Here is a 21,042-nt window from a genome sequence, read left to right as displayed (position 1 = left end):
CATGTTTTACTGACTAAAATAAATTTGTGGATACATGAGAAAATATTTTAAATAAAGCTAATCCTGAAAAGGCTAACAAATATTCCTATTTACAAAAGGGACAAGCTTATATGAGCTCATGTAATTGAAAAATAAAATTAAAAAAAAATTCTAAATACCAAAACTTAAGGTATATTAATAGTAGTGAGAGGATCTCTTTCAAATGGGGGTTCTAAAATACTCTCATCCTATGTTTATTTTTATAAATATTGCCAATATAATATTTTCTTCTATTTATTAGATCAATATCAATAAGTAAAATAAGGATTAGCAGTGAACAAAATTTAAAAGATCAGAGAGAGATTTACTCCTTATAATAAGGTTTGTCGATTATCTAAAAGAATAATACACATGATACGGTTCTAAATTTCACAGCCAATGAACTACTCATTGAACAGGTACTGTAAGTCTAACTACTATGAACTGCTTGATGAAACATGGATCTGAACTGTGGATAACAGACAGCATTGATAGTCATTTAGGCAAAGGGTGCTAGGATTCCACTGGATTCGGTCAATGGCCTTAGGCTTGCCTTTGTGAAATATTGTATCCTCATGGGTGTATGCGTGGGTGTGGGTATGAATCTGTGTGCATGTGTGCACATACCATCTATGCAGCCAGAAGAGGTCAGCTTTTTACGATGAGTACGAGCATAATCCTGTAGGTTAGGTGCGCTTGAAGAACCCCCGAGCACCGAGGTGCTAAACAGGCCCGCACAGTGTGACCCTGATGGGAGTTAGAGAAAATACATACAACAACGGGTGTTCTTCCATTCACATTGGGAATTCATGCAGCATGCAATAACATGGCTCTTACCACGCAGATTTGGCTGTGCCTTGAACAGGCTTACAGTCGCTTGTAATGCCAACTTTATTCTAATCAACCACTACTATTTATCATATGTACAAATGAGGGTAGATATTTAACGCTGGACAAAAAGTTGTCTTTGAGGAAAATAATATGCCCATATGATAAGTAGGTTTATACATATTAAAAGTATTAAAAACACTACCATAAAATTAATTTAGGGTGAGAAGGGATTCTGTCAGTCATTTGCATGAGCAGGCCACAGGAAAAAAAATCTCTCCCACCACATATTAAATCAATATTTTTGGATGTATATCTTTAAATAATCTTTTCTAATGCCCCTGATTTTAAAATTGATATTTGTTACGAAATAACGCAAATGAAAGCTTACTTATTTGAAAGAAGACCAGGTGAAAACAATTCCTTTTAGGTCATCCAGGCCTAAATCAGTTTAAATTCCAACACTTAAATGACTTAGATCTTAACAAGACCCCAATGAGATATATTATTAGTAAATAAAATAGAGTAAAAACTAATAATTTGTAGCATAAGTCTTTATACCCAAGCAAAACTTTCACTGGATATGGACTAAAAAATTTCTAATACATTATAATACATAAAGGAAGAAGAAATATATATATATACACACATATATATATATTCCTGACAAGGTACTATGGGAACATTAAAACTATCAACATTAGCTATGTGTAACTAATTAAAGATCTTCAAGTAGGTAGGCATCAACAGACGATTCATATATTTAGTATAGAGATCATAGTACATACATAGTTGAAACAAATTATTTATGTTTTTATTAAACCTATTTAGACAACTATTTACAGAAAATAATATGGCACAACCTCATATAGTTTATCAACAATGAGCTTAAAACCAAGTAAGTTTAGAGAGGTCTTTTTCAATGTTGCTTCGCTTGAGTGCCAGCAAAAACCAATTGTGTTCTATAGATCAATGAGTACCACTGCCACTGTGCATGAGTTTTGCTTTGGTTTTCCATAAGAGACGATCAAAAGGAAAATTAATAATCCCCGATAGGCTCTGAAACGCTCCCCATTTAATTTTTTTTCATTCAGAAAAGGTTCTTTTTTGTATGTAATAGTGTATTTTCATCTTTTTCAACTGGGAAAAAATAAGGTTCCTTCCTAGATTGAAACATGTTGGTATTTTTAACTTACAAAATACAAGATGAAAAACTAGCATTGACAATTAGACTAAGTAGTTTATACTTGTGGGCATTCAAAAGGATTACAAAACCAAATTAAAGGCTATTTCTTACTCAATCAAAATGTTATATATTCTGAGTTGTACAACTCAACATTTCTGATTTAGTATATGTTAAATAAAAACTAAAGCATAGCATTTGGTCATGCTCTCACCACTGAAGGGGTTTACTTGTGTGCAAAATTGTGAGTGTAAGGTCTGGAATTCAAATTTTTCAGACCACGTACCTACAGTAGAGTTCTGCTTCTGTTCCACAAGAGTTCTTGGCGTTCGTAGGTAATTAGCATTTTCAGATACAACCTGCACAAGGAAAGCAGAAGAAATGAGGTAAAACAGTAAAATAAATTCAAAAGCCCATATTTCATTTGCAGCCTGTTCCAGACAGACATAGGTTAATAAGCTGTATGATAAATATTAGTAGAAATACATAAAACATGGAAGATCATGCAAGATCCCCTTCTGAAGGGAGTCCATTTCATATGAGGTCCTTGCAATGAAGTGGTGCAAAGCAGGCATTCAAGAATGAAATTGCATGTATGAAGCAAGACAGATGAAAAGAAACAATTAATAGATTGATATAATTTCACTCTCTCTTAAAAGAAGCCAAATGCCCACTCTTAAACAGCTCCTGTATTTGAAGGGGGAAAAAACAATCACATACAAAAGAAAAGACAGACAGAGACTGTTGAGATCACCATACAATTACTGATCCATGCACGGGCTTTATCAGAGTAACCTTTAAATATTCACAGCCTTAATGGATACCATAATCCCTTTTCCTATAATCAAAAGCATTATATTTCCAAAAGGAAATTGCTGAAATTCTCAGAAAAGTCATGTGTAACAGCAGACCTTTCATTGTAAGTAAACAAACAAAAAAATGACAAAAAACAATTTTAAGTTTCCAAATGTCATCACAGAAAGTCCTTCTGAAGTCATTTTACTTGATCCATATGGTTGAGGGACAGATATATTGTCCCCTCTTATCTTAAAAAGAGCATTAAAATATTACATGACTAAAAAAAAAACGCAATGCATGTATCCCTCCATTTGATACTTTCAGATCATAGAATAAGGGAGAGAATGATCAGTTTTAGGTGCATCCTGCTAATTAACACAGGGCCTCATAAATTTTGGCCTTTAAAAAAGTCGTCACATTCTCAGCAAATTCCAAGTGAAATCTAATTTTTCAATTATGGGGGAAAAGCTATTTTTCTTACCATTGAAGTATATAATACTGATTCAGAATGTTTTAAAGGGTAATTAAGTCAAAGAAAGATTTATTTTAAAAAATTACTAACAAACTAAAGTACCTGGAGTATAAATTTATTGATTTTTAAATCATGGATATTTAAAACCCTTGCAGTAAAAATGATAAACACATGCATTGTAAGTGATTTCTTTCCCTCAAGTAATGTTAGATATTGCAAGCATTTTTAAATAAACTCAAAATTAAAACAAAACAAAACAAAAAAACAGAAGGATTTACTCTGATGTAAAATACAAGGGATTAGATGTCCTCAAAGATAGCTGTTTGTTGCTCTGAATGCGGGGAGGAAAAATGTTTAATGAAGTAAAGTTTAAAAACCTGTTGCCATGAGCCAAAAATACTGGATGTGAAAGCCAATGATTTGGGGGAGACAGGGGAAGAAGTGATTTGTTCCCCTGATCTGCGTCTTCGACGCCCAGTACCCACACCACTGGTATAATGCAGCCAGGTACCAGTACCCTCTGGGCTAGACACACTCAGGGGGCTCTCTTCCTGGAAGTGAGAAAGGGGGCAAAAAAAAGAAAAAAAAAAAGCAGAGCATGCAAAGTTAGATACAACAGAGCCAATGATCAGAAAGAAAAAAAAATACAGTTTGTTTGCTTTTGCTTATCAATTTTTAAAAAACTATTAAAGAGTAATTTGGGAGCCAAATATTTCAATATTTGAGAAACTGACAGGAATGACATAAATCTAATTGTACATAACAATTATAAGAATTACCTTGCTGTTTTAGATATACAAAATATATTTATATTGCTGAATAGTTGTCCTTTCCCTCTTAAAATTAAAGAGATTTTAACAATTTTTTTATCTTAGTGAATTTCAAAATATAAAAGAATTCTCTATTTTAGATATTCAAGTTCTATGCTATATTGGGTACAGTTTTCAACCCAAAGCATAAAAGAATCATGCAAAGGGTGAAAGAGATTTCAATGTATATCATGTAAAAAAGAAAATATGTCTGCTAGACACTACAAAAAAAATTAACCACAAGATGGAGTTGAATGGTACTTTTTACACTTTCAAGTTATGTATTTGTTTACACCTTCCAACGACTATTGATAGAGTCCAGTAGGCAAAAACATGCAGCAAACATCCTCATTTTACATGTTTGCATGTTCAGGTTTCAGACAGTGAGGACAGAGTAAAATCTACTTGCACAAAATGAAGAGAATAGTCTTTTTCTCTGTGTGTCTTTTGGAAGTACAAACTTCTGATATCCATGGAGATGGCAGACGCTGGAAAGAGTCTTCAAGGTTTTACTTGAATAATTTACCTTATGGAAGTAAAAGTTTAGCATGGCATAGAAATAATCTCTTGAAAGCAACTATTTAAATATTTATGAGAAAAAAGTTTATAAATGTGTTCTATGTTTTAAGAGTTAACAAAGGGCAGTGATTTTGTTGAAGATTTAAAAAAATACAGATTAGTTGCAAAATGATGACTATGTAAGTGTTACAGGCTTTTCTTGGAGTGCAAGAAAAGATTTAATGGTGAAATTCTGAACAATCTGATTAATTGTAGATTGCTTTGTTCAACATCATCAAAATCACTGCTCTCATATAAATGGTAATTTAGGTTATTTTCTAAAATTAAGAATACCTACACATAACCCCAGGCTTCATAGTTTTTAATTAAGCTATAATAGAACTAATAATCCATGTTATACAATTTTAATCATCCTCTACTATAATCAACATAAAATATCACATTAAGTGGAAACCCTAACCAGCATATATTTTTCATTTTAAAATTGCAACAATCTATTGCATTCATGGGTATTTCTTTTATTACTAATTGTCAAATTAGGGCACAAATATTTAAAATTGAAGAATCATAAAGCATTTATGTTTCTTTAATTTGGGGCTATAGAAATGCACATAATTCCTTTTTGTTGTTTATATTCTTACCAACTATTAGGTAATGTTATACTCTTAAGACTTAGTATATTTAATTAGCAACAAAAATATTTTCTAGTTTAGAACTTGATGGTTCTTGCTTTATACTTTTACTTACTCAAGCATTTAGAAAACATTTGTAAGCACTGATCTCAGTAAGTTCTTGGTAAATCATCTGACAAAGAATATAAATAATCCAAACTAAAGGTATTTAAATTACAAAATGCACACAGATATTAAAGATTTACTTAACAAGCTTCATTCCAACTATTCAACTTTCATTTTAAATGTTATTTTATTAACTATTTAAATGCTATTTTATTAGTTAGCATGACCATTAGCTTTAGTTATTTAATTGTAGATCTTAATACAAAGGTAAATTTTTTAAGTATCTCATCAAATTTTCAAACTCCTATATTGATTTTTACAATCAGACTAAAACTTAGAATTTCATATTTTAATCTACCGTGTCACTGGAATCAGTTGTTGCTGAAGCACCGCTGGCCATTCCTCTTTATTTTTAACCAAAATTATTCCTGATCCATTATTCAAAAATTATGACTTGCTCCATAATTAAATCTGTATTTTCTTTTCTGTTTTATTAAAATAGTTAGTTTACTTTGTGAAAAACATGCTCTGACACATGCACTTACTTCGTTTGTAGCCATCTTCCTGGAGCGTGGCAGTGGCGACTTCCTGTGTATATGAATCGGTTCTGATACCATAGGTTTGAATAACAGTACACCTCGATCAACCTCATCTCTTCTAGAAGTATGTGGTTCGTCATCGTTATCAATTTTAAAAGACCGCCTGCCTTCATTCTGTGCAAAAAGAACACAACATTAAAAATTTAGATAAAAGAACAATCTCTTCTGATGAATAAATTGAATCACCAATTGGTATAGTGACTTAAAATATATATACAAGTTTGTTTATTCAAATGAATTAATAGTAATTAAACTCTTACAACAGCCTAGTATTATTCTGGGTATTGTGAAACAGATGACAGAATTTCTGACCTTAAAAAATACATATACTCTATAGGAATTTATCTGAAGAAACTGGAAACACTAATTTAAAAGAACATAAGCATCCCTATGTTCCATTAATGCAGTGTTATTTATAATCACCAAAATATGGAAGAGGCCCAAGTGTCCATAAGTAGATAAGTGAATAACACAAATATGGGATATTTACACAATAGAATACAGCTTGGCCATAAAAAGAAGAAAATTTTACCCTTGCAACAGTATGGATGGATTTGGAGAACATTATGCTAAGTGAAATAAGCCAGAGGAAGACAAATATATGATTTCACTCATATGTGGAATCTAATGAACAAGCTGAACTAACAAGCAAAATGGAGACAGACTCATACATACAGAACAGATGACAGCCCAGGGGAAGGGACAGGGTTTAGGGGGTGGAGAGAGAGAGCAAAAACGAACAAGGACTCAAGGATGTGGACATCAGTGTGGTGATTGCAGTGGGGGAGGGCATAAGGGGAATAAATGGTAATGGAAGAAATACAATTAAAAATTTTCAAAAAAGAAATATACCTACTCTATGGAGAAATTAAACCATAATTCAACAACAAAGCTATATAAAACAAACTGACTAATTAAATTCCATCAAATGCCCAATAAACAAACAACAATAATAAATAAAGTAAAAAAGAGTAGAGATCAATTTTGTTATACAGGAATGGCACCAACCAAAGTACAATCTAAACTGCATGCAAATTTATACATTTTATTCATTTTTTAAATTATTTTTACTTATTTTTATTTTTTTATTGTTGTTCAAGTACAGTTGTCTCCATTTTCACCCCACCACATTTTAGAATACTTGAATTCTATTCCAAATATTTCAAACAAATGTGATGATTGCAAATATGAATAACAATTATTTGATCACTTACTAAATATTTACTAAGTGGTTCCATGTGCCAGGACACAGATGAATAAAATATAGTCCCAGATTGCAAGAATCTCACAATATATAGTATAGGAGACAGATAAGTTAAAAAATAATACCAAATATCCATCTATAATAGAATGGGTAAATTGGGGCATAGTCATACAATAAAACACATATGTTAAAGTAGCAAGAATGGACAAACTAAAACTAAATACAATTACATCAATGAATCTCATAAACACAGGCAAAAGAAGCCAAGCAGAAATACATAAATCCCTCATTAAACTAAGTGGTATAGAAAATAAAGAGGAACTTCTTTAACTAAGGGATATCGAAAACCTGCGATGATCAACACAGTTATCAAGTTATCCATTATCAGAGTGGAAAGGAGTAACACATTCCATTTATATTTAACAGAATCCTAGATGGAAACAAAAATGAAAAACAGAATAGATGCATCTCACAAACATAAAGAAAGAAAAAAGCCAAACCTACTCCCCATCCCCCAAAAGCATTATTTTGTGACTTCATATGTATACCATTAAAAGATAAGCAAAATTAATGTATGATAACAGGTACATTTGAGGAGAAGACAAGGGCATAATTGGGTCTTCTGGAATAATGATATTGTTCTATTTATGACTTGGCTGGTTGTTTTACAGTTGTGTTGATTTTACATTATCATTAATGGACATACTTATTTATGCAGTTTTATGAATATGTAATATTATTTAGTAAAAAAGTTTAAACTGAGTACATGTTTAACTTTGTAACATTATAAATATTAAATGCAATAATTCATGCCAAGTGCTTACTACAGTGTTTAGCATGAATTAATCCTCAAGTAAAAGAACAACCAAAGATAGTTTTTTATTCATTCTAAATGATAATAAAAATACAAAATAATCTATATAGAAGATAAAATTCTAATATACCTAAAATGTCCACCCAAATCATACTTTAAAAATGTAAACCATCTTGCCACTTAGTACTTGAGATAAGAATTATGGTACACGATAGAAAATTCTTATAAAAACTCCATGAAAAGCTAAAACTGAAGTAATCAAGCACTGAGTGTTTCATCTTTATTACCTCTCTTGAAGCTGGTCTATATCCATAGCCGGATGGTAGATTTTTATCTTCTTCACATCCTTTGGCTCCTGGACTGAAGTGTAATTCAACATGAAAGCGTTCCTCTGAGGAAAGATCCTAAACAATATCACAGAACATTCTGAAAATGAGAAACTTCAAGCTATTTATTTACCTCAGGTAACACATGAAAATCAAGAACCCTGTTACCTTGTTAGGATCTTCATAAAGCATGATAACAATTTGAGTCATGTAGTTGAGTTCATTGACAACATTTAAATAATCCATAGCTCGTTTCCACTGTTCATCTTTTGATTCCTGAACAAAAAATAGGTGGAAAACATTTTCTCATATTGCATTACTTGAAAGTCACTTAATTTTCATTATGGTAGTTTGCTCAATCCTGAGTAAAGAAAGTGTATACTAACATGCACAGATCTTTCAAAATAATTACTATATTTAAGTATGAATAAATTACCTAAGCTTAAGTAAATTATTAAAAAAATTCTCATCAAAAGTATTAGAAACTATTGTGGTAACTTAAAAAGGACTCCCAGTCATTATGGCTGTGTGTGTAAATGCGGTACTGGTATCCTCCCACAACCACATCAAAATTACAAGTAAACTACAGAACAGCCCTCACTGAGAATCACCTGAAATCCAGCTGGACAGAAATCCTATCACGAAGGATATACAGAAGAAGCCACATCAAGACTGGTAGGAGGTGTGGAAACACAGAAAGGGCTGGCTCCACACACACATGTGGTGGTTAAAAACCAGCAGGGATATCTCAGCTGCATAGATTTGCCCCTGAGGAGCTTGAGGTCCCAGCCCCACACCAAGCTCCACGGCCAAGGGTTTCAGTGCCTGGAAGACAAGTCCCCAAAACTTCTGCCTGTGAAAATCAGAAGGGGCTATAGCTGAGTGTAACTGAGGGCTTCTGGAGTACCAGGCATTCCTCTTCAAGGGCCTGTTCCTGGACTTACTCAGAATCAGTCCCCCTGAACTCCAGCACTGGGGCAGCAGCTTGAAAGTCACTATGGACATACAGGGGGGAAAATTAATTGTCTGGCTTTGGGGTGAGGGCTGAAGGGGCAGTTTTCTGCTGGATAGAATTGGCAGAGGCCATTGTTCTTTTCCTGAGTCCTCCCACCACAGCTGGCAGGTAGGTGCTATGTCTGAGACTCCATCAACAATGTTCGGCTCTGCTGATTCCCTGAGACCCCATCCCACCCAACTTTCAGGCCCACCCAAGCTGCTTCCAGTAGCTTTTCTACAAAAATGGCCTGTCTTGGCTCATGCTGCTGACTTTCCTAAATGCTCTCAAAGATTCACAAACCCCAAAGAAGCAGCATCTGGCATAGGCATGCCATGTACCTCTTGCTAAGTGGCCCCGGGGTTGGCACCAGTAGTAGCAAGACTCAGTGGTAGCATGGCCTTTCCCAGGTACCTCCAAACCCAGCACAGAAGTAGCCATCTTAGTTTGCACCTCTGGGGAAGCCCCGAAGACAGCTGACCAGGTGGCCAGCTTCAGACCATACCAAAACACCACCCAACCACCACCATGAATGACAGTCAAGTCAAGGAGCAGACTCAGCAGGCACCAGAGCCCTGCTCAAGTGAGTTCTGCCCCGAGTAAGAGGTCCCTGCATAGCTGCTCCTCCTCCGTAGATGTGGCCAGTCCTCACAACCAGTCAGCCTGGGGTTAAATCCCTCTCACTGATATGCCAGCAGCAATCAAGGTTCAACTACAACAGAAGGTAGCCACACTGGGGGCACATCTGGTATGCCTGGCTTGGGTGGCCAAGGAGCCTGCATACTGGGCTTTATAGGACACCGACAACATAAGGCCACTCTACCAATACTGGAAGACACAGCAGCTCTACCGAATACATAGAACGAACACAGAGAGGCAGCCCAAATGGGGATATAAAGAAACATGTCCAAAATGAAGGGACAGGAGAAACCTCCAGAAAAAGAACTAAATAAAATGGAGGCAAGTGAACTACCAGAAACAGAGTTCAAAACAATGGTTATATGGATGTTCAAGGAACTTAGTTCAAGGAACTCAAGAGAACTTTAAGAGCATAAAGAAGGACATATAAACCATAAAAAACAACCAGTTAGAAATGAAGACCACAATAACTGAAATGAAGACTACACTGGAAGGAATCAACAGCACATTAGATGAAGAGGATCAAATCACTGATTTGGAAGACAAGGTAGCAAAAGACACCCAATCAGAGCACCAAAAGAAAAAAGAATGTTAAAATGTAAAGAAAAAAAGTTTTTTTAAAGCTTAAGAGACCTTCGGGACAACATCAAGCATAACCACATTCACATTATATGGGCACCAGAAGGAGAAGAGAGCAAGGGATTGAAAAGCTATTTGAAGAAATAATGATTGAAAACTTCTCTAAAGGAAAAGAACATACAAATCAGGAAGCACAGAGAATCCCAAACAAGAGGAACACAGAGGCCCATACCAAGACAAATCATAATTAAAATGCCAAAGGCTAAAGATAGAGAATTTAAAAACAGCAAGTGAAAAGCAGTTAGTTACCTACAAGGGAGTTCCCATAAGACTGTCAGCTGATTTCTCAAAGGAAACTTTGTAGGCCAGATGGGATTCATAGGAACATTCAAAGTGATGAAAACATGGGCCTAAACCAATATTATTCTACCCAGCAACCTATCATTTAGAAGTGAAGGGCAGATAAAGAGCTCCTCAGGCAAGAAAAAGCTAAAGTAGTTCCATCACCACCAAACTGTATTAAAAGAAATGTTAAAAGGTCTTCTTTAAAAAGAAAAAATGGAAAAAAATATGAATAATGAGGTGGCAAGAAAGACATATCTGCCAGCAGTTACTTTAAGTGCAAATAGATTATAGTTCTGATAAAAGACACAGGGTGGCTGAATGGATAAGAAAACAAGATCCTTACATATTCTGTCTGTAAGAGACCTATTTCAGATCAAAAGACATGCAGAAACTTACTTAAAGTAAGGGATGAAAAAAGATATTCATGAAAATGGAAATTAAAAAAAAGGTGGGCTAGCAATACTTACACCAGATAAAACAGACTTTTTTTTAAGCGTCAACACAGTAGCCCACTACCCACAAATTATGCAGTCATGTTTCCCAGATTTGGGGAAATTGCTGGGGTCACCACATCTGGAGAGCAATGGATAAACTTCACCCTGGAAAAACCACCTTCATGATCATGATATCTCCCCCACCAGGTACGTATCAAAACAGACTTAATAAAGAGACAAATAACAAGGCTATAACAAGAGACAAAGAAGAACCCAGCAATTCCAGTTCTGGGTATTTACCCAAAGAAACCCAAAACACTAAATCAAAAAGACATATACATCCATACGTTTATTGCAGTATTATTTACAATAGCCAAGATGTGGAAACAACCTAAGTGTCCATCAACAGATGAATGAATAAAGAAGTGATGCATATATACAATAAAATATAATTCCCACATAAAGTGAAATCTTGCCATCTGCAACAACATGGAGGGACCTAAAGGGTATCATGCAGCGTGAAACAAGTCCAACAAAGAAAGACAAATGCCATATGATTTCATTTATATGGTCAATCTAAAAAAAAACCCAGACAAAATAAATGAACAAACTGAATGGAAACAGACTCATAGATAAAGCAAACATTTTGATGGTTGCCACTTGGGAGAGGGTTTGGCAGGGCTGGGTGAAAAAGGTGAAGAGATTAAGAAGTACAAACTGGTAGTTTTGGAAGAGCCATGGGGACATCAGCATAAGGAGGCATATGTAGATTCTATTATCATTCCCATATCCACCACTTCTCAATCTTCATTTAGATAATCACTTATCTTTAAACATGTAATCATAGAGCAGCAGAATTAAAAGGGATCTTAGAGAACATGTACTATAAGCATTCCAAGTAGAAAATTCTACCTGAAAAGATAAAGCTACTCAAAGTCCAGAGTCTGTAGTCAATAGTCAACAGGGTCTACTCGGACCTCATGTACATCACAGACAACTTGTCTTCATCTGTCATAAATATCACAAACAAATAAAAGTATCCAACACTTTTTATATACAATTAGTATATATTTTACTTTAGTATGGAATGTGCCTTTTTTTAAGAAACAAAATTAGATACCCCAAAACCCAAATGTACAAGACAGCATGCTGATTACTTATTTTTAAAAATTTTAGCATATATTTCCTTTTTAAACTCAGACATTATACATTCCCAAGGAAGCATTCCCCTTTTGAAGTCTTTAGAATAGCAAAGTTAAACCAACATCATGCAATTTGTGTAATTACATGTATCCTTAGCTTCATTTCATCAAATGGCTATTCACATCTCTAAATGCTTTCATGTCAACCTAACTGCTGCAACCTTAGTTCAAACTATACCACCTGTCATTAGATCATTGTGCTAACTTCCTAGCTGATTTCCTTATATCCACTCCCACTTATGTATTGTTCACACAGTAACCAAACACACTTACTTCCCTGCTTAAAGCCTTTCATTGGCTTCCATCCCCTTAGGATGCCTGAGGCACTGGCTTTCCAAACTTACCTGCTGCCATTTATCCATCACCCATCATTATGTTCAGACTAGAGGACTTCTATTGGTTCCTATACCCTGCACATTCTTTCCACCTTCTAAATAAGTGCAAAAGGGTCAACAGGGCACACCATGTATGAGATATATCCCTCCTTTCAAAAACAATTCCATCATTACTACTGAATATATAATCTCTTGCCTTGCTAATTACAGGTCATTTTTCTTCACTATTTGTTTTATTAAAGCTCTACTGATCTACATATGTTGCAAGGGATGTCACTTTGCATTCCTTGTTGTGACAAAGAAGAAACCAAAACAAGAAGAAAGAACATATGAATGGGAAATCTACAGGAAGAGAATTCTGAAATAGTCTTTGGATAACTTTGATAATCACTATTCATCAAGGCCCAATAATAAGATAAACTAAAAATCTAGAGACATATACTAAATCTTCTTTACATAGTTTACAGCCTTTTATTTAAAAAGTACAAAAGAAAACAAAACTGATTTTTTTTAAAGATTACTTTTTGAAAACAGATGTGTATACCAATATATACATTAAAAATTAATGAAAAATTCTTACATTTTGCTAGTTTAGATATGGTTGAAAAGATATTTTTGATATATAGTAGAAGTGACATTGTATTCTAATCTATGGTTTGACTATGCTGAGAAAGGGGATATTAAAACTTACGTCTGTTTAATACAGATCAGTTCCATTGCCAATCCCTAAAATGTCCTTTTCTTTATTTGCTCAAACACTCCCTTGGTGTCTTATCAACAGTCATTACATCAGCTATCATTAATATATTTGCATCCCAACTCTACGTATTTAACCTCAAACTCTGCCCTCACATATGAACATACATAGTACTGGTTATCTTCAGTTGACTAGCCTACTACTAGTCCCTCAAACTTAACCTAAAACTAAACCCATCACCCTCCTTGTAATATCTGATCTTCCTCCCACATGTTCCTTACCTCAATGAATGATAAGATCATCTACCAAGTTACCCACATTAGATACATGGGAACCTTTCCTGACTCTCCTTTCTCATCTTCAGTACCTGTAATCGCTACTAGGGCCTTGAGGAGAATGTGTGTGAAAGTTAAGAGATCTCCTGCCTGTCATAAACCATGAGAGGAGAGAGAGAAACTACAGGGAAATTGTTAACTATAAAGGAGCCAAGACTTCCTGGGTTAAAACAATACAACTGGTTCTCATTCCCTGCCTCTCTAGAGAGCAAACAATGCTATAATTAAAAGTAGCAGCAGTTTCTAGGAAAAAGGGAAACACAAGAATCTGTCTTGGAAATATGGATACGATGGTAATAGCATTTTCTAAGACCTCAGAAAAATTTAAAGAGATGCTTCACGGATGCTTCGAAGACACAAAAGACTTTTCCAGGATCTAATGAGCATGTCTTTCAGATGCTCACTATTAAGCAATAAGGACTGCTGAGTGCTGTCCCTCAGTAACCACACTCAGAGCCCAACACAGAAGAGAGCTTATCCTTAAGGAATCTGTGAAACTTGTTCAATGAATTACTTACTGTTTTGTCTTATTTATGCATTATTTATGCACTTTTACACTATCTTGAACTAGAAATAAATAAAACTTTGGATCCCGGACTTCCTTGGGCAGGAAGCAGGTTGAAGAAAATTATTGAGCTGCAAATATGAACTACTTTTTATGAAAAAAGGATGACCCAGATGGAACAATCAAAAACCCAAAGCATGAAGACACAAGCCATCGCACACAACTCCCTGGTGGTAAGCCAGAGCCCTGATTAAGAAATGGGAATATGTACCAATGTATACTTTGTATTTGCTATGGACCAGTGACTATAGTGCACCTTCTGTTTTTCCCTCTTTTGGAAAGTAATCCTATGCCTGCCACACCATTATATGTTGGGTGTTTGAAAGACAGATAATTGGTCTCTTTAGTTCCCAGGTCTTTGAATTAAGACTGAATGCTCTTGAGCACTCAAGAATCTGTGTCCAAGAAGCCCCATCTACATTTCAACCTGATTTAGATGATGAGGCACTAGATGTCAAGTTTATGCTGTAACAGAAAGACTGAGGGAATATTGGAGAGGTTAAGTGAACTCTGCATGTGAGAGTAATATGGATTGTGTGGCCAATGGACAGAATAGATTCTGTTTTCCAAAGATGGCCACCACAATATAACCAATCCCAAGTACACATGCGACAGTGACACTCCATTCACCCTGCAGTGAGTCCATTTCCCCTCCCTTTTAACCTGGATGAACTTCTGGACTGCCTCAACCAATAAAGCTCACCAGAAGTGATACTATGTTTTCATAAATTGGGTCAGAAAAATGCTGTGCACTTTCATCTTGTTCCCTTAGGAAGCTTACTTTTGGAACTCAGCTTCTGTTTTGAGGAAGCAGGTCACATGAAGAGGAATGTACAGGTATTCTGTCCAATAACCCCAGCCAAGGTCCCAGCTGACCGCCAGCAGCAGGCACCAGACATGAGAGGGAAACTTTGAGATAATTTGAGCCCCAGCCACTGTCTGACTGCAACTTTAAGAGAGACCCAAAATAAAACTGCCTAAGTGGTCACAGTCAACCCTTTAAACTGTGAGAGATAAAAATGACTGTGGTTGTTTTAAGCCAATAAATAGATAAAAGGCACAATATCCAACTAAACACCAAGTTCTATGAATTCTAATCCCTAAATAACTCAAATTCATCAGATTCTTTTTATCTCACTGCCACCAGCCTATAACATCACTTAAAATATTTTATATCATTATTGTTAAATGGGTACTCTCCAATATAAAAGAAATATCTCTATCCCCAACCTCTAGCATAGTGCTTAATATATAGTAGGCCATTGTCAAATAACAGTAAATAATAAATTATTAAAACTACACAGTGAAAGCAGTGTTAGTGATTTGACTGCAAATTTAAGGAAATATATTCGTTAAGTAGACTGGACTAACTCATTCTACTTACATTGCATAAGGCACCATAACGAAGAATAGATAGTAGAGAATGTACATGACTTTCACTAGTGAAATATAATCTGGTACGGACGTGACGTTCAGGAGACAGAACACCCCTGGAATACCTAAAGTTAAAAGCAGACAGTGTTAAAACATAATCATACAGTTAAAACTTATTAACTATTAAAATTATTATGTAAAATGGAATTAATCTACTATAAGTAAAAAATCATAATAAGTAAATCTATCAGTCTTCCCACTAGAATTGAGGAATTATCTTAGTAGACATTCCTTTATGATGAAAATAACTGGAACTAATTGGGACCTCTAAAGTTAGCCAGAGAGTTAATATTAGTCAAGTTCACTGTCAATAGGTCATTGTAGTTCCTTTACTAAAGGTGACAGAGGTCAGAGTCCTAAAGAAGCTCACAGATATTTATGCTGCTGAATGGGATACATGCTGAATAATGTGAATAATGAAATCTATTCCCTTTCTCTTTCACTTCAGTTCTCCCTGATTTGGAGAGAAAAAGAACCCTGGTTGGAAGTTAACTACTGGGAATACCTAGGCAATCCTTATTTCTGGTGTGCCAAGTGACATACTCCTGATTTCATAGGAACATTAAAACGTAATTTAGATTTGAAGTATGCAAAACTAGATGCCTATAAATTTAAATACCAGTATAGTCTCTTACACAGGATGGAGTTTATTTACAGTGTCGTCATCTTGTGTCCTCTGAAGGTCTGAGCGAATTTTTCTGACTAGAGGGGTACAGTAGCCTTTGGCAATCTCCAGTTTTTCAGCTTTGGTTATTCCATATTCCTGAGCAGAAAATACATGATATTACACAAAGGGTATAATGCCAAAGAGCTTTAACAAACGCACTGCTAAATTAAAGACCTCTAATAAGCCTTTTTTGAACACCATACAACTCCAAGTTTACCTGTCAGCTACAGTTTCAGTATACTATACCCAAAGCCATTAAGTGTAATTGAAATAATTTTTGGTGGAAATAAGAAAAACAAGTAATTTCTGAAGAGGGGAGAATGAATAGATGAATGTAATCTTTATGGAGTGTAGTGCAACTCAATTGGCAAGTTTTAAATGTAGAAAAAACCCTAAAAGAAAGGTGGATTAAGGACATAAACACTAAAGCACAGAATAGTCAATAAACATATGAAAAAAAATATAAATAAAAAAGGTGAGATTTCTGTCTACTCAAATGTCAAAAATTAAGATGACTAACAAATTATTTAAAATACTTGGCCAATGATTTTAAAGTTTTAATTAGTGGTAAGCAAAAAATGCCATAGAATTATCAAATTTCATGATGTCTGTAGTTACTATAGGTTAATTAAATTTACAATGAGAAATTATAATATGAAGTATCAAGAAAACATATTAACTGTAATCATAATTGTAATAAAAATTACAATTCAAAGGGTAGACAGAAAATGATCAGATACAAGAAAAGAAAAATCTGTGATGCCTGTATAGACAGAATGAGGGAAAAAGGAAGAAGGCAGAAAGTGTGGTGGGGAAGACAGAGAGGGAAAGAAGAGAAAGCAGAGAGAAGGAAAATGAAATAGGCATACTCTCTGTCCATGGACAATCTGGGATACCTTAATTTAAAGGCTACTTCCTGCTATCAGATACTTCCCAGAAGGCCAAACATAAATATAACTAACAGACCTCAAGATTGCTTAATAAAGAAAATGCTGACTGATTACAAATGAAGACCTATGAAAACGGAACTTCTTGGGGTCATTTCCCTTAAAATAAAGCTTTGTTGGCTCAATATTTTGTCAACATAGGTAACTGTGAATTAGGTATGCAAAAGGGATATAAATGTAATTGTGTATGTATTCGTAAACAAAGGAAAATGCTGAAATTAAAAATCATCAGAGAAAATTTTTGTTGTTGCTGGGAAGGCATGAGGAAATAGATAACTCTCAAACACTGCTTATCTGGAAAAAAACTGGTAAAAGATTTCTGAAGCTACAGAAATATCTTGAGTATGTATATGGGTTTAACTGTAAAAAGAGTAAAAGAAATTTTAAAAATCCAGATTTCCAAATACAAAAAGTGGTTAAATAAGTTATTATTACATCACACCATTGAGTCATTAGGAATTATGATGTATATATAGCTTTATTGATATGAAAATTTCTTGATCTAAGTAAAGAAAAAAAAATCAGGTTGCAAAACATTATGCTTTTCCTGGTTCCATTTTTACAAAGAATACATTTGCTTAAATACACACACACACACACACACACACACGTGTGTGTATTTATATATAAATTTGTATATATATTTAAGTATATATAGAAAAATTTGAGGAAGTACATATAAGTTTAAGTACACACACACACACACACACACACACATATATACACACACACACATAAACTTAAGAGAAAATTTATATCTGCATGAATTTAAGGGCAAAGGCCTTTAAAAATTTTCTGAAACAAGCCCTGGCTGGCGTAGCTCAGTGGATTGAGCATGGGCTGGGAACCAGAGTGTCCCAGGTTCGATTCCCAAGCCAGGGTACATGCCTGGGTTGCAGGCCATGACCCCCAGCAACCACACATTGATGTTTCTCTCTCTCTCTCTGTCTCCCTCCCTTCCCTCTCTAAAAATAAATAAATAAAATCTTTAAAAAAAATTAAAAAAAAAAAAATTTCTGAAACATTAAAATGTTTTTCTCTAGTTGGTAATGTCATAATAACTATTTTTTGCTTTATCTACATTTTCTTTTTTCTTTATCTACATTTTCTAATTTTTCTTATATTACTTTTACAACAAAAAATAATTTATCCTTTCAACGTGACATTATGTTCATCTGCCACCACCAACTAGGACCAAAATTGTTATATATTCAAATTCTCATATGTTATTAACCAGTTTCTGCCATAAATAGAAGTGATACAAAAAAAAGATGAGACTATCTGAAAGCTTATTATATGGTGATATTTAATCAAAGTATCATTGGACTTTATATGGCAAATACTATCATAAAGCCTCTGTATTTCATAATCTACAAATAACTAAAATTGTCTTTGAACTTTGATAAGTATGTGCTATCTCAGATAAGAGAATCTTAACATGAAATTTAGTCTTTAGATGTCTTATCTATTGTCATACCATCACAATTATTTTAAAGTATCATTTTTGAACCATGGCTTGTATTCTCTGAGCATTGAGACTGGTTAAAAAGTAAAAAGTTAGTATTATTATAGCAAAAATACCTATCACAATTAAATAGGGTTTAACTGTTAAAATAACTAAAAATAATAAACCTTGTTTGTCAAAATTAAGTGTAGATACTATTAGAATTACCTAATTTGCATTGCATAGGTAAATGAATTAATTCAATGAAATAATGGAAATACAGTTTTTAATCCTCACCCAAGGACATGTTTAATGGTTTTAGAGAGAGAGAAAAAGGGAGGGGGAGAGAGAAAGAGAAAGAGAGAGACAGATGTACAGACAGACATCGATGTGAAAAATACTGATTGGTCACCTTGAAAATGCACCCCAACCAGAAATCAATTCTGAAATCTACATATGTACTCTGATCAGGGATTGAACTCATAATCTTCTGGCACATGGTACAACATTCCCACCAACTGACCACCCAGACAAGGATGGAAACAAATTTTTATAGATGCAGAGCAACACTTTGTACACCAGAACACATTTATATACAATTCTCTTGCACAGTGATACTCTCTTAATCTAAATTAATATATTCTAACCAAGATGAAATTTTACATTACTGATCCAGCCATCAAGTCTCTAGGCTTGAAGTATTCTTTATTTGCATGAAAACTATCCCCTTATCCACTGGAGATACACTCCAAGACCCCCAGTGGATGTCTGAAAATAGTACCAAAGTCTTTGTATACTTTTTTCCCCCTATACATACATACCTATGATGATAAAACCTAATTTATAAATTAGGCACAGTGAGAAATTAACAATAATGAAATAGAACAATTATAACATATACTATAATAAATGTTGTGTGAATGTGGTCTCTGTCAAAATATCTTATTGTATTGTGCTTGCCTTTTCACTTAAAGGAAGCACTATACACTTTTCTTTGGTATAGTGAATTGCCAGCATCACTACCCTTGCACTTTGGGACCATTATTAAATAAAATAAGGGTTGCATGAACACAAACACTGTGATAAAGTGACAGTGGATAACTGAGGCATCTAGTAAGTGACTACTGGATAGGCAGCATATACAGTGTGGATATGCTGGACACAGGGATAATTCACATCCTGGGCAGAAGGGGGTGGGACAGCATGAGACTTCAGCATGCTACTCATAACAGTACACAATTTAAAATTTATGAAATGTTCACTTCTGAAATTGTCCATTTAATATTTCTGGACGATAGGTGACCATGCATGACTAAAACCACACAAAGTGAACCACCGCAGATAAGGGGGGACTACTGTATGTAAAATTTTCATTTTTTTCTACTTCAAACTATAGTTTCATTACAATTACTATAAATGTGTTTATAATTCTAAATCATTTGTTCAGAGATTGAAAATGCCTGCATTTTGTCCATTGCTTTGGATTTATGAAGTCTGAAAACAAAGCAAAGTAATATTACTGAACTGAATTCAAGGTTCCATTTAAAAAGTAGAAATCTCGAGTTTCTGCCACAATTAGGAGTCAAACCAAAAAGTTAGGAAGGTAAATCCAAAGTTGTTCTCTTTTCAATTCATAATCTCTGAACTTTAAGAAAGAATATAAAGAGACCTCTGCTTTTAAAGTTATTAACTTATCAAAATTTAATTATGAATTTACTCAAAATAAGATTTTTATTCCTGGAAGCTTAGGCATAATGTTGTCTGAGGATTCCCAAGATTTCGAAGTTACATAATTTATCAAAGAAAAATAATTTTGGAGATGTCTTCAAATAAGTCATCAGACTATTGTAAAATTTAATGTAATAGCATTAAAGAATAATTACTCTAATACAGATGCAGAACAGGTGAGCTTTACAAATTAACTTTAGAAGATACACATTATGTTTCAACTCCTTCCTAACCATTCTAATCTTTAATGTTTTTTGAATTACAGTTCTTTAAAATGTTCATTATAAATATTAAAGTTACAAGGAGATGGTGAGAAATTTCTTCAGCTATCTAAGCAATATACTGGAAATACTTATACACAAAATTAGAAGAAATTATCTAAAACCCCAC

General features: G+C 34.2%; 1 protein-coding gene and 1 non-coding gene across 16 annotated transcripts in view; both read right to left on the bottom strand.

Annotated features, from left to right (window-relative positions):
- PPIP5K2 (diphosphoinositol pentakisphosphate kinase 2) overlaps nt 1-21,042 on the bottom strand; it is a 65,764-nt gene that overhangs the window by 10,320 nt on the left and 34,402 nt on the right. For 5 of the 15 annotated variants that reach the window (XM_036020601.1, XM_036020600.1, XM_036020603.1 and 2 more), the window contains exons 20-28: nt 16,502-16,629; nt 15,817-15,931; nt 8,476-8,583; nt 8,269-8,385; nt 5,910-6,077; nt 4,518-4,634; nt 3,677-3,850; nt 2,316-2,388; nt 646-765 (exon numbers count right to left, since the gene is read on the bottom strand). In XM_036020601.1, coding sequence (XP_035876494.1) covers nt 646-765; nt 2,316-2,388; nt 3,677-3,850; nt 4,518-4,634; nt 5,910-6,077; nt 8,269-8,385; nt 8,476-8,583; nt 15,817-15,931; nt 16,502-16,629 — 1,120 coding nt within the window. The remainder of the gene's footprint in view (nt 1-645; nt 766-2,315; nt 2,389-3,676; nt 3,851-4,517; nt 4,635-5,909; nt 6,078-8,268; nt 8,386-8,475; nt 8,584-15,816; nt 15,932-16,501; nt 16,630-21,042) is intronic. The other 10 variants (XM_028531589.2, XM_036020604.1, XM_028531583.2 and 7 more) reach the window with 5 other exon arrangements.
- On the bottom strand, nt 11,354-11,513 carry LOC114514833. The gene has a single exon (XR_003686125.1). It is a non-coding gene; the product is annotated as a U1 spliceosomal RNA (small nuclear RNA).

This window comes from Phyllostomus discolor, chromosome 3, assembly GCF_004126475.2.
Source record: "Phyllostomus discolor isolate MPI-MPIP mPhyDis1 chromosome 3, mPhyDis1.pri.v3, whole genome shotgun sequence".
Lineage (NCBI taxonomy): Eukaryota > Metazoa > Chordata > Mammalia > Chiroptera > Phyllostomidae > Phyllostomus > Phyllostomus discolor.
This window is presented reverse-complemented; position numbering and strand designations above follow the sequence as displayed.